The sequence below is a fragment of the Salmo trutta genome, chromosome 23 (genome assembly GCF_901001165.1).
Source record: "Salmo trutta chromosome 23, fSalTru1.1, whole genome shotgun sequence".
Lineage (NCBI taxonomy): Eukaryota > Metazoa > Chordata > Actinopteri > Salmoniformes > Salmonidae > Salmo > Salmo trutta.
The window spans coordinates 18,899,345-18,914,190 of record NC_042979.1 but is presented as its reverse complement, the minus strand read 5'-3'; the positions used below and the strand labels follow the sequence as shown (position 1 = coordinate 18,914,190).

General features: G+C 42.8%; 1 protein-coding gene across 1 annotated transcript in view; it reads right to left on the bottom strand.

Annotated features, from left to right (window-relative positions):
• Positions 1-1,538: 1,538 nt before the first annotated feature.
• The window catches only part of LOC115159540 (endoglin), a 64,122-nt gene continuing 50,814 nt past the window's right edge, over positions 1,539-14,846 (bottom strand). The window contains exons 5-14 of the mRNA XM_029709356.1: positions 12,276-12,447; positions 11,951-12,134; positions 11,719-11,824; positions 11,288-11,489; positions 7,798-7,946; positions 6,861-7,091; positions 6,322-6,388; positions 2,919-3,026; positions 2,724-2,771; positions 1,539-2,448 (exon numbers count right to left, since the gene is read on the bottom strand). Coding sequence (XP_029565216.1) covers positions 2,324-2,448; positions 2,724-2,771; positions 2,919-3,026; positions 6,322-6,388; positions 6,861-7,091; positions 7,798-7,946; positions 11,288-11,489; positions 11,719-11,824; positions 11,951-12,134; positions 12,276-12,447 — 1,392 coding nt within the window. The 3' untranslated portion in view covers positions 1,539-2,323. The remainder of the gene's footprint in view (positions 2,449-2,723; positions 2,772-2,918; positions 3,027-6,321; positions 6,389-6,860; positions 7,092-7,797; positions 7,947-11,287; positions 11,490-11,718; positions 11,825-11,950; positions 12,135-12,275; positions 12,448-14,846) is intronic.

Here is a 14,846-nt window from a genome sequence, read left to right as displayed (position 1 = left end):
ATTATTAACTGCTTAACAAATATAGATTACACTCTGTGTCGCTGTACATTGGCATACTGAACTATAAAATAACTAGTACAATCATTACAATAACATTTTAAATTATATACTGTATACTTATGGTACAGTATTGCTGTTTCTTTAGGAGATACGGCTGAATGGAATGTTTGAAGGGAATGTCTTTTTACCCAGCAGGTCATAACCACAAGGCTTTACTTTGTATTGTGAGAGCAATTTCAAAGAGGTAAAAAAAAGGCAATACAATCAAAATACATTTACATTTGTACACTTACACATAGAACGGGTTTGCACTTACGATTCAATCTATCTGATTTCCATTTTCCTTGGCACTTGACATAAATAATTTCACCCTAAATTACAATAATGCCACAGTGTTTCCTGAGTTCAATCATTTTGATTTTCAATCATTTTTTCATCTTTAAAAATGTAGCGCAATTTCTTTGGTAACAACTTTTGCTTTGGTGTTGACTTTGGTTTGCATTGAGGAAAGTGAAATGTGTATCTAGACATAACACAATTTCAGATAAATATTCTATTTAAAAAAATTACTATAAAACCAACTCATTTGCTGAGGCTCAAGTACACTACATGATCAAAAGTATGTGGACACCAGCTCATTTAACATCTCATTCCAAATTTATGGGCATTAATATGGAGTTGGTCTCCCTTTTGCTGCTATAACATAATCCACTCTTCTGGGAAGGCACTAGATGTTTGAACATTGCTGTGGGGATTTACTTCCATTCAGCCACAAAAGCATTCGTGAGGTCGGACACTGATGTTGGGCGATTTAGGCCTGGCTCGCAGTCGGTGTTCCAATTGATCGTTTCCACTGAACATTTCCACTGCTCCAGAGTCCAATGGCGGCGAGCTTCACACCACTCCATCCGACGCTTGACATTGCGCATGGTGAGTTTAGGCTTGTGTGCGGCTGCTCGGCCATTTCATGAAGCTCCCGACGAACTATTCATGAAGCTCCAGACAAACAGTTGTTGTGCTGACGTTACTTCCAGAGGCAGTTTGGAACTCTATAGTGAGTGTTCCAACTGAGGACAGACGATTTAGACGTGCTATGCGCTTCAGCACTCGGCGATCCCGTTCTGTGAGCATGTGTGGTCTACTACTTCGCGGCTGAGACGTTTTCACTTCACAATAACAGCACTTAGTTGACCTGGGCAGAAATTTGACAAACTGACTTGTTGGAAAGGTGGTATCCTATGACGGTACCATGTTGAAAGTCACTGAGCTCTTCAGTACAGGCTATTCTACTGCCAATGTTTGTCTATGGAGATTGCATGGCTGTGTGCTCAATTTTATACACCTGTCAGCAACGGGTGTGGATGAAATGGCCGAATCCACGAATTTGAAAGGGTGTCCATATACTTTTGTATACATAGTGCAACATTTGACTTGCAAGAAATGTTTTGTTATAAATTCTGCTTGTATGTAAGAGATGGCTCTGAGCAAAACAATATGATGTAACTCAAGTGAAATGGAATGAAAGAGAATTGTTTTTATTTATCTCACTAGCTCACCAGAAGAAGCCATTGTCAAGCTTATGCTTAACAATCCGATATCTATATAAATTAAGAGGTAGCCTTTTCCCAATCTTTCCTAAATCCCGTGAAGACAGATTCCCCTTGGTGTTGGAAGAGAACATGGGATATTCTAGCTATTCTTACTGTCTGAAATCTTTAAATCTGACATGGTGTCTTCCAGCCACCCATTTACAGTAATACAAATTTTAATTCAAACTACAGTCAACGTCAAAGAACAGATGTCAGTCCAGAATCTATCTCTAAATTGCCTGGAAAAAGGGGCCTTGACATTTCCTATCACAACAATTGTGGATGTTGAGAGCCAAAACAGTTTATCTAATAATGTTTTTAAAGTCAATCTTTTGTCTTTTTTTCCCCCCTGACTGACTCTTATTGTGCCGCCATCAGAGAGGCACAATTCATTGAAAAGAATGCAGTGAATTTCCTGTTAGTTCTTGGGGATATGCTTTGTTTTTCCTGTTGCTGGGAGCCAGGGCCTTTTTTTCCCACCCCCTCTGACTTCCGGTCTGGAACGTTTGCTGGGAGGCCGGAGAAGAGGGTGTTAGGAGCCTGGACTAGACTACAACTGTCCCCCCCCTCCCCCCTCCCCGACCTAATCCCCCTCAGGTTGGTGAGAGAGGGTGCGTGATGTGGTGTGACTAAAGAGAGGGAGTTAATGCTTTCTTAAGCATTGTGAAAGAGCGACCAAATAGCATGGAGCCCCCTCAGTGTGACGGAGAGGGGAGACGGCGGTGGTGATGATGTCATGCCATGCTGCTTGTTGGCGTGCTCTGAGTGCTGCCAATGCTGGCGTTGGCACTACTGTTCTCAGAGGGGGAGGGGTTGTTGGAGACAGGTTGTCGTTTGCTGGTCAGAGAGCAAGGACATCCTGGAGAGAAAGGACAATTTGATTTATGTTAACCAATTTGTCAAACTCAATTTCAGCTTGCAAACCAACTGCTTCTGGGATAATAAAAACTGATTGACTGGTTGGTTGGTTGGTTGTTTGAGGGATAGTGATCATGAGAAAGATCAGAAAAGGAGGAGACAGGTTTACCTCATTGATATGGTTTGCCTACTTTACTATTCCCCCTTCAAGGAAAATAGAACTCTATACGTTTAACTGGGACTGGCATCAACCAGAAACAGTGACTAGCATCTTACTCGAGAGGTTTGCAGTAGTCGACCCTACATCCAGTCCGGTGGGGTATCCTAGATCCCATAAAACAAAATAATACTGTTTTAAAATTAAGTTTGAATGAAAAGGGACCTCAAATCAAGAGAAATAGACCTCGAAAAACCCTTTTGTATGGTATGTAAATGTAACACCACAAAACAGATAGGCAGACTCCGACTCACCTGTGCGGATCTTGATGAACCACAGAGCTCCGATGAGCAGAACTCCGATCAGGAACCCTCCAAAGGCGATGCCCAGCACGGCTGACAGACCAAAGTCAATACACGCCACTAGAACACACAGGAGAAACACATGAATGCATGTCTCACATTGAGGTGTTTAGTAGAATTGTTGGATATCCATGGATATCAGTGGAATCACTGAGAGATTATTCCTCCTATGATTTCCTCATTTCCAGCACACAACCAGTTAACATTACAAGCTCATTAATTTTTCTTTGTCTCAAGCACATTGCACAATTGAGGCCAAATCTGTTTGTGGAAACAAATGGTTATCACTGTTGTGATTAAGTTCTGGCTCTCTCATCATGTGAATTTAAGTTTGTGGTCACACTGCTTGGCCCTGGCAGTGCCCCCTGGGCAGCCTTTGTGTGGCATTGTCCCACACAAGCTGTTCCAGCAATTACAGACGTAGGAGCAAACAAAACAACTCTTAAGCCAACGGCTGAGGCAAAATTGCTCTCCCTCGACGGAACTCTCAAATCAGCTTCGCTGAAAACAGGCTCTGGCCATGTGCTGCTAGCTCTGGCACTGACACAGGCCTCTGACACACACACACACACACACACACACACACACACACACACACACACACACGTGCATCCAAGCACGCGAGCATACGTGCACAAATGTATGCACACGAAGACACACACAAGTTCCCCAGCTTCTGCTACTTCCCTAATGGAAATCTCCAACATGGATCCTGAGAATTTGGGAGGAAGCTAATCATCAGTCCTCTGGGCAGGAGCCATCCTGTGTCTTAACAATGACTGAATATATGAATGGACAAAGCCATCATTCACGTGACACCATACATTCCTATGTGAAGACTCAATAGCTAATTGAAGCCAAATTAAGTCAAATTAAATTTTCACATAACATGCGCAGTTTGAGCTACTCCAATCCAGTATCCTTGACATTTAAAATGGTTAAGGGTTAAGGTTACATTATAGTTAAGGTTAGGGTTAGTGTAAGGGTTAGGAGGGTAGGGACGTCACAAGGATCCCCGATAGAACTGACCCTCCAGGAAGTGACTTTGCAGGCTGGCTCAGTGCTGCCCCCTCTCATTAAGTAACTCAAGTTGAATGCCGACCAGGGTACTGCAGGCTGCCATTAGCAACTAAATTATCATTAAGTTCTTCTGCGTGCGGACATACATTTGGTGTATTTGCGGACATACATTTGGTGTATTTGAAGCAATTATTGGTTGTCTACAAATTTCTATTTTATTTACACTAAGATTGACCAGATTGCCATTTTTCCATTCACTATAATGGGGGATCCTGTTTTCTAACAATGCCTGCAATACCGCGGTCAGCCTTGAACGTCCATGGCTTCAATGACAGTCATTCTCCCCTGTGCTTTACACTAGGCCCAGCACTACACTAGGCTCTCTCTTTTCTTGAAGGACAGGAAAGACAGGATGCAGGAAGGATGAGGGCCTGCATTCTGTTTGTTTGGCTGCACCGCTTGCCATCATCCTGCAAGCCTGTTAATATTGCTATTGATGGTTTCCATGGATTAATCTATAAGAATAATAAAGATAATTCATCCCCTCACCCTATTAAAATCCATCACTGCTCTGCTGTCACAACATAATGAAATGCTTGTGTACCATCATAATGAATTTAATGTGGGCTACATCCTTCGATTAAATCTCCTGAATTAGATTGTAACTGATTAAAGTGATCTTTATAGGAGGGGAATTATCTACTACCAGGATTACCGACTCAAAGGCCCTGTCCCAGTCCATGTCTAAACAGAAGCCTGTTTTAAAGTATTTTTTATATTTGTTTTCCAGAATGGGCCGAAAAGCAAACAGGGACAGGAAGTAGAAGCTGCGTCGCAGGTGGAGTGGAGGGGATGAACAGCAGCAGCCCTGCACTACGACACTACGACTCCCAAGAGTCCTCTGGGGGACAGCTACCAAACAGGAAGGACAGCCGAGGGGAAGCCATATCCTGGCCAATCAAAACAGGCGAGGCCCCCAGCAGCAGCTAGCAGCAGTCAGCCGGCCTCAAATGAGCTCCAATTCTCTGCCCAGAATTCTGAAGAAAAACTGAGTGGAACTGACTACATGACCGTAGGCGACCAATTTTGAGAGCCCATAGAGTTGGTTGGCTCCAGTTGTTTGGTGTGTGCACTGTGTGGGCAGGCATGGATGAAAGGAGCGGTAAGGTCAATGAGGAGTTGCCTGAAGTTTAATGGGAGAAAACGTTGATCCTTTGCCACGAATTCCCTTTCATCCACCATCACAGCAAGTCCCTGAGTCCCTCCACGCACTCACATGACCTTTCCTTGACATAGGGACCATAATGGGTTGGCTGACAAAACAGGGACACAATAACAAAAATGAGCAGTGAGGTCCTGGCAGCATCAGCCTAAAACACCAACATCAGCTGATGATCCAACCTGTATCCTCTTCTTCTGTGTGAGGAAATTGCAGGAAAAAATAAGTTGTTGGCCAAATTTGGGGAGCTGTGTGGTAAGCCAAAACATGAACCTGAAGTTTGTCGTCTTTTCTTTTCCTTTTTGCCAAAGAATTATGGGCTTCCCTTCTGGGCTTACAGCGATTGAGGAATGCGATATTTGTTCGTGACTCATCTGCCCGGAGATTGTCCTCCCCTTTGAAGAGTAACACCTTCCCCCTTTTGTGTTCAGGGCCTCTGTCTCTGGCAATAGCGCCAGGCCCGGGGCCCATGTTTGGACAGACGGCCCAGCAGCCAGACCTCGGACACAATGGATCCCCCCCGAGGGTCAATACTGCCTGATTGTGGCCACAAGGTCAGGCTGCATGCCTTCCTAAGGAAGAGGCCCCACCTCATATCCCCTCCACGACCCGTCTCTCTCTGTATATCCTGACCTCATCATTAGCATGATGACGAGCCCAACATTGGAGTGGAACTCGATGGTAGGCAGTACAACCGAGATGGACAGACAAGCCAGCCAGCCTCTGCTGTGGCCAGAATGAAATGGATGATGGAATGTTCCGATTGAGGAATTCTTGAGGGTTGAGGAGGACAATGCGGTGTCTCTCCTACTGTTGCATTTGACAGCAGTGTTAGTGGTGATTTCATTTGACTATCTTTATTTATTATTTTTTTAATGAAAAACGATTGCGCAGCATAGGGGAAGTTGGGGTCATCTCAACGACAGAGAAGAGTCGTGTTTTAAAATACACCCAAATATGAATTTATGAATCTTGTTTAGGGCTAACAATGGGATTATCATGTGTACTGTAAATGTTACCTGATGCCAAAACTGATAAGAGAAAAATGAAGGACGGGGTTGCCAGAAGGACAAACTACACTACAACAACAGAGCTGGAAGGCTTTAAAACACTCACTTGGTGGTGGGATGTATGTCTGGGTGACCTCCAAGTTCCTCTTCACTCTTCCTCCATCTCCACATTTCTACAAGACATTACCAAAAGAGAGAGTGATACAAACAGATTATTAAGTGTACTTTGTTGGCAAAGATACAAAAAATTACTAAAGTAAACTCTAAACACCAAAAATGCCTTGATGATGAAGTGAAAGTTCACTGGAGATTTGGTTTGTTGACTAAGCTACAGGTTAGAATTAACATAGTTTAGTTAAACATGCTGGCACACACTATTACTTTTAGAATCTACTCTGCTTATGATAAAAGTACACGTACTAGAAGCATAGCTACTGTTATGATGTTGAAATAAATGTGTCAGAGAAAAACTTAAGATTGAATGAATAAATGCTCAATGGAAACATCTATTTGGATGTTTCGGCCCACCATTTGTTTTATTAAAGAAAAGATACAAAAATAAATGACAGCAAAATATTGTGTCCTATAAGTCAATAAAGCAATACCTCTTTCCCCCCACCACCCATATCTCCTCCACCTACATACCTCGCTGAAGCAGAGTTTGACGGAGCACTCCAGGTCCCAGCTATTGGAGGCCAGGTCTTGGAGCAGCTCTAAGGAGAAGCTAACCCTGGTACTGTTGGGGCACACGGTGGAGGAGCATACCTCTGGCCTGAAGGGCATGTCCCTCACCACCGGGCAAGAGCCCTTGGAGCGCACCGAGCAGTTGATCACCTTGATGGTCAGGACAATCTCCCCCAGTGTCCGCCCTGAGATCTGGAGAGGAGAGGGATGTAAGTGAGGATAGGAATGATTAGGGTCCTGGAAATGTTTGCATACACTACAGTATGGGTGTTGTTTTGTAGTGTAGAGCAGGCCTGGTGGGAGATGTTGGTGGTTGTATTTGCTGGTGGATGTATTTGCTGGTGGTTGTATTTGCTGGTGGTTGTATTTGCTGGTGGATGTATTTGTTGGTGGTTGAATTTGTTGGTGGTTGAATTTGCTGGTGGATGTATTTGTTGGTGGTTGTATTTGCTGGTGGATGTATTTGCTGGTGGTTGTATTTGTTGGTGGTTGAATTTGCTGGTGGATGTATTTGTTGGTGGTTGAATTTGCTGGTGGATGTATTTGCTGGTGGTTGTATTTGTTGGTGGTTGAATTTGCTGGTGGATGTATTTGTTGGTGGTTGTATTTGCTCCCATAACTGTATATGGTCACGCTCTATCATGCATGTTGTTATATACTGTACATAAATAGTACGATACTATCAAAATTATTTTCTGAAAAGTTCTCTATCAAACATGAATACCTGTCTAGCTTGCCATACTATGAAAGAGATGTTTGCTCTCTGTGTTAAAAGTCGTGCTGTGTTGTGAAGGTGTGCAGGGCTTAGGGAGTGAGAATGTGGGCACGGCTGAGGAACTGGGAGTGGATTACTAAGAGCGGGAGGGTGCTGGAGTGAAATAAATAGAAGGGCTCTCACCTCTGCGTAGATCCTCTTGTCGCTCTGCACCTTGGTGTTGGGGTCTAGAGGGGAGCGGTAGTCTGGAGAGGTGTACAGCTGCATGAGCAGAGGCATCTGAGGGGGGCTGGGGGGCGATGGGGTTGTCTTGGTTGGTGCAGCCTCTGTGACTGAGACAGCAAGACACAAAAATCACCCGACAGTAAGAATCTATTTGTACAGGATACTACAGGATTGGTGCACCATATAGATTAGTTGAACTGATTAGTTAATAAACACCCTAACCCTAAATAATAATAATAATAATGTTGGCTAAGCAAGCCAGTCTAGTACAGGGCTAGTCTAGTACAGAGCTAGTCTAGCACAGGTGCCAGTCTCGTACAGAGCTAGTCTAGTACAGGAGCCAGTCTACTACAGAGCTAGTCTAGTACAGGAGCTAGTCTACTACAGAGCTAGTCTAGTACAGGAGCCAGTCTACTACAGGAGCTAGTCTACTACAGGAGCTAGTCTACTACAGGAGCTAGTCTACTACAGAGCTAGTCTACTACAGGAGCTAGTCTACTACAGGAGCTAGTCTACTACAGGAGCTAGTCTAGTACAGGAGCTAGTCTCGTACAGAGCTAGCCTACTACAGGAGCTAGTCTAGTACAGAGCTAGTCTAGTACAGGAGCTAGTCTACTACAGGAGCTAGTCTACTACAGGAGCTAGTCTAGTACAGGAGCTAGTCTACTACAGAGCTAGAATACTACAGGAGCTAGTCTAGTACAGAGCTAGTCTACTACAGAGTTAGTCTAGTACAGAGCTAGTCTACTACAGGAGCTAGTCTACTACAAAGTTAGTCTACTACAGGAGCTAGTCTAGTACAGGAGCTAGTCTAGTACAGAGCTAGTCTACTACAGGAGCTAGTCTACGACAGGATCTAGTCTACTACAGAGTTAGTCTAGTACAGAGCTAGTCTACTACAGGAGCTAGTCTACTACAGGAGCTAGTCTACTACAGGAGCTAGTCTAGTACAGGAGCTAGTCTAGTACAGAGCTAGTCTACTACAGGAGCTAGTCTACTACAGGAGCTAGTCTAGTACAGAGCTAGTCTAGTACAGAGCTAGTCTAGTACAGAGCTAGTCTACTACAGGAGCTAGTCTAGTACAGAGCTAGTCTACTACAGGAGCTAGTCTACTACAGGAGCTAGTCTAGTACAGAGCTAGTCTACTACAGGAGCTAGTCTACTACAGGAGCTAGTCTACTACGGAGCTAGTCTGCTACGGAGCTAGTCTACTACAGGAGCTAGTCTAGTACAGAGCTAGTCTACTACAGAGCTAGTCTACTACAGAGCTAGTCTACTACAGAGCTAGTCTACTACAGGAGCTAGTCTAGTACAGGAGCTAGTCTACTACAGGAGCTAGAATACTACAGAGCTAGTCTAGTACAGGAGCTAGAATACTACAGGAGCTAGTCTAATACAGAGCTAGTCTAGTACAGGAGCTAAAATACTACAGGAGCTAGTCTAGTACAGGAGCTAGAATACTACAGGTGCTAGAATACTACAGAGCTAGTCTAGTACAGGAGCTAGAATACTACAGGAGCTTGTCTAGTACAGAGTTAGTCTAGTTCAGGAGCTAGTCTAGAACAGGAGCTAGAATAATACAGGAGCTAGTCTAGTACAGGAGCTAGAATACTACAGGAGCTAGCTGGCAACAATGTCATACTGTTAGCTACCAATTACTGAGAGAGCTTACTAAAGCATATTTTTATTGCAGTTTTGCACCATTATACCAAACATCAATATGAGCATTTATGCTTGTAGAACTGGTCACTCTACATCTGAAGTTGGATTTACTGTTTGGTCAAGTTTACAGACAATTGACAGGAACGGTGTCATAACACGACTCCCTAGTCATTCTACCCTTGCTATAGGCTAATAGCACTACAGTGGCTTCTGAAAGTATTCACCCCCTTGGCATTTTTCCTATTTACAACCTGGAATTAAAATTGCTTTTTGGGGGGTATCATTTGATTTACACAGCATGCCTACCACTTTGAATATACAAAATATTTTTATTGTGAAACAAACAACAACAAAAACACAGAAAACTTGAGCATGCATAACTATTCACCCCCCCAAAGTCAATACTTTGTAGAGCCACCTTTTGCAGCAATTACAGCTGCAAGTCTCTTGGGGTATGTCTCTATAAGCTTGGCACATCTAGCCACTGGGATTTTTCCCATTCTTCAGGGTAAAACTGCTCCAGCTCCTTCAAGTTGGATGGGTTCCGCTGGTGTACAGCAATCTTTAAGTCATACCACAGATTCTCAATTGGATTTAGGTCTGGGCTTTGACTAGGTATTTCCAAGACATTTAAATGTTTCCCCTTAAACCACTCGAGTGTACGCTTAGGGTCATTGTCCTGCTGGAAGGTGAACCTCTGTCTCAGTCTCAAATCTCAAGAAGACTGAAAAAGGTTTCCATCAAGAATTTCCCTGTATTTAGCGCCATCCATCATTCCTTCAATTCTGAACAGTTTCCCAGTCCCTGCCGATGGAAAAACATGGTGTTCTCGGGGTGATGGGAGGTGTTGGGTTTGCGCCAGACATAGCGTTTTCCTTGATGGCCAAAAAGCTACATTTTAGTCTCATCTGACCAGAGTACCTTCTTCCATATTTTTGGGAGTCTCCCATATGCCTTTTGGCGAACACCAAATGTGTTTGCTTATTTTTTTCTGGCTTTTTTCTGGCCACTCTTCTGTAAAGCCCAGCTCTGTGGAGTGTACGGCTTAAAGTGGTCCTATGGACAGATACTCAAATCTCTGCTGTGGAGCTTTGCAGCTCCTTCAGGGTTATCTTTGGTCTTTTTGTTGCCTCTCTGATTAATGCCCTCCTTGCCTGTTCTGTGAGTTTTGGTGGGCGGCCCTCTCTTGGCAGGTTTGTTGTGGTGCCATATTCTTTAAATTTTTTAATAATGAATTTAATGATGCTCTGTGGGATGTTCAAAGTTTCTGATATTTTTTTATAACCCAACCCTGATCTGTACTTGTCCACAACTTTGTCCCTGACCTCTTTGGAGAGCTCCTTGGTCTTCATGGTGCCGCTTGCTTGGTGGTGCCCCTTGCTTAGTGGTGTGGCAGACTCTGGGGCCTTTCAGAACAGGTGTACACACTAACATCATGTGACAGATCATATGACACTTAGATTGCACTTAGATTAACTAATTATGTGACTTCTGAAGGTAATTGGTTGTACCAGATCTTATTTAGGGTCTTCATAGCAAAGGGGGTGAATACTGTACATATGCACGCACCACTTTTCCATTTTTTGTAAAAAAAAAATGGAAAGAAGTTCTTTTTTTAATTTCACTTCACCAATTTGGACAGTTTTGTGTATGTCCATTACATGAAATCCAACTAAAAATTGATTTAAACTACCGGTTGTAACGCAACAAAATAGGAAAAACGCCAAGGTGGATGAATACTTTTGCAAGGCACTGTATGCTCACTGTGTCTCTAGCTGTATCTTACCTGGAGTGTGGTCCTTATTCCCTAGGACCAGTGTGACCATGGTGCCCTCGGTTCGGATCTCAGAGTAGCTGGTGATGGTACTGGCTCTGAAATGGTCCAAGGCCTTCTTCTGTACAGCATCAGCACTGTCTGTGGGGATGGTGATAGTGGGAGGGATCTCATGCATCATGCCGGTGGCAGCAAGCAGGATCACGTTGTTGGACTAAGTGAGAGGGAAAGAGAGATCAAATGAACCATATATAGTAGAGAGTATTTTTCCATTTCTATAGAACAACTTTGTCAGTCACAGAGAATAATCCAAGTTATGCATGCATAACTGGGCATGAAATGAACACCAGAAAAATGCAGGTAACATATCTGAGTCATTGGTGATTCAGTTTCAGACATTGATACTACAATTTAGCCAGCAGTAGATGTTGTCCAGTGCTTACACTGAAGCTGGTGTGCTTTGGGTCATGGATGCTCCATATGGTACCCTGAGGTCCTCTTAGGAAAAGACTGATCTGCCTCTCACTGATGACGTGCACAGAGACATGGCTGGAAGAACAAAATAATTACTTTACAGTTCAAGAGCACCAACACACATTACAATCACCTATACAATGCCACTATCATGGAATGTGTTGCTAATGTTTTCAGCCAAGAGTCTCTTCGGTGTATTACCGAATTCTGACATCCTCAGGAATGTTGACGATGTACAGTTCTTTCTCAGTGTGGCTGTGGGGAAGCTGGTTCGAACAGGATTTGAGCAAACGCATGTTTGATTCTAACTTCAGATAGTGCTTGAGCGCATGCAATTCGTTTTCAAGAGTACAGTTGTTGGAGCCAGTTGAAAGGAGTCTTGTTCCTGTAAAATCATTAACATTTATTATTCAGATCTGTTACATTATCTGCCAATCTTCCGCCACAGTTTATCTTAACAAACCCAGCAAAAAAACGGACTTGAGAATTGTGTAAGTTTGCGGTACGTTGTATGTATCTGTCTCACCCTCTCTCCCTGTGGAAGCGATGCTCATTGGGTTCTGGATGGTGGTGAAAGACGTCACCCCACCAAACTTCTCGGTGGCCCACCTCACTATATCTTCATTGTCTGTGGGAAAGGCTTTTTTCTGGACGTTCACAATTGTACCCCTGAATTCCATATTGGAGTCATTCGCCACCTGGCGAGTAAAGGAAAATACATTACACATTTAATTTCAAGACTTTGACCATCTATCTATTAACGCATGTCAAGTTATGATTATATAGGTTCAATTCAATTGAACCTGTATTGCAATAATGATACCCAGTAGCTCTTTGACCCCTGGTTAAACTAAATCATAGAAGAGAATTAGGGAGGCTGCTATAAAAATGTACAAACTACTAATTTCCTACTATTCTCAGGTTATTCTAACAAGTAGATTTTTCCAGTTTTCTTAAAGAAGGTGTGTGTGCCTAGGCAGTAGTTTATAAACAAATACACTACATGTACAAGGCAATTGAATATGATTGAATATGTCTGTTAACATGATCCACTCCATTCTTTTTTGTTTCCTTTATGTACATGGAGGGATTCTTTTTTTTATATACAGGCCTCAGTCATTAAGACACTACCTCTAGGAGGGCCAGACAGCTCTGTTTGTCTGCTCATTGTTACCGTAGCATCGGGTGTGTCAGCGCCTTATTTAGAGCCTGCTAACTCATGTTTGCCCAATGTGTCTGACAACAGCCACATTAAAGCATGCCCCCCCTCCCTCTTCCTCACCCTCCTCCCTCTCCCTCTTTCTGTCTGTCTATTGATCTCTCTCCCCACTCTCTTTTTCTCTCTCTCTCCCTCTCTTTATTTTCTGAGCAGAGCAGGGCCATTTGAAAAGGAATGTTTATTATGGTAAAGTGTCCACGAGCCTGTTTGCACAACCCAGTTGGAGCCAAGGTCTTTCCTTTGCTTCCTGAGTGGGCCTGGGAAATGGGACCTTTTTAACTCTGTGCGTCAGTGGAGTCGGGTGGAATCTGGCTCCATACGGGTATACATATATACATCCAGCCTAGCGCATACACACCACAGCACACATTCCCCTGTTCCCCCGCCAGCCTAGAGGAATAATGGATTGTAGATGAATCACTCAAGTAGGGGGTCTACTGTAATGGGGCGGTTAAGTGACGTTTCAGTGTAACCTAAGAGTCGTGCCAGGGTTAGGATCAATTCGGAATTTCTTAATTCAATTCAACCCATTCATTTAAATTTAAATTTTAATTGGGGACACCCCACAGGAAGCAGAATTTGAATGAAAAGAAGTATAATTTGATTTAAAACAATTCAAAGAAATTCAACTGACACATTAAGCATGAAAGTCTTATTCCTTTGACAAATCTTTTAACAAAAACATCTTCCACTTATTACTGCAAAGAATACAGATACCATTTCAAATATTATTGTCACAGTCTTTTTTTGTATTTTTCTCATTAGATTAGGTTGATCCCTTCCATTCTGTAGTTTTTTGCATTCTGGGATTTTTTTATAAGATGTAAGTGAATTATGAATTATTATAAACCTACAAAAGGATCTTAGAATATTTCCAGACTACTGTAATTCTTTTAAATACATGTAAGGAGAATGAGTCTTAAACAATCTGTTCCATCCATGTGTTTTAGATAGTATTGGTCTCCATATGTCAAAATAAATATATGTATAGTGATAAATAAGCCATTTGAATTTCATTTAATTGAATTATACTTCCTTTAATTCCAATTCAATTCAAATGCTGCTTCCTGTGGGGTGTGGCCAATTCAAATTCAATTCAAATTCAAGAATTTAATTGGAATTAAAAAGACATTCGGAACGCAATTCAGAATTGGTCCCAACTCTTAGTTGTAAAAGACAGCTATACTTCTAAACGCATCTAAAGAAAAAAACATTCGATCATTAGTCCAAGAGGTTTAGAATAGTCAATGTATATACTATACAGAGCAGATGGATGGCATTCAGCAGATATCTATTTCCCTTTGGATCCTGTCTCAACAATGGCTTCATTTTCTCCCCAATCAATGTTCTCATAGCTATTACCGTTACATTCCAGCTACTGTAGCACACAGATGGACATCTTGTTCTGGAATGGGGGGACTTAAATAGGTCTGCTGTGTTACGACAATTAATTTCATGATAATGGATATCATGAAAACAACAACAAACACAATTAGCTATGCTGCATTGCACAAACTCACAGGAGGTATGTGCTCAGTGTTTTGCCAAGAAGAGGCCAGGGAAGAAGGAGAGAGCAGCAGTCATTGTGTTTGGAGTTGGAGGAACAAAGTCCATGTATTTCCTGGTGATCTAGATGTTAGGCTGAAAACTGAGGGCTGGAAAAAAGACCACTGATTGTTTTCCTTCTGGACCTTCATGTTAGCTGTGTGTGTGTGTGTGTGTGTGTGTGTGTGTGTGTGTGTGTGTGTGTGTGTGTGTGTGTGTGTGTGTGTGTGTGTGTGTGTGAAGGCCTGCCGGCTGTAGCCAGACCCCACACAGCCAGAAGGCTCTGCTGAAAGCCAAGAAAACCTGTGTGATTGATTGGTCCTTCTCATGCGT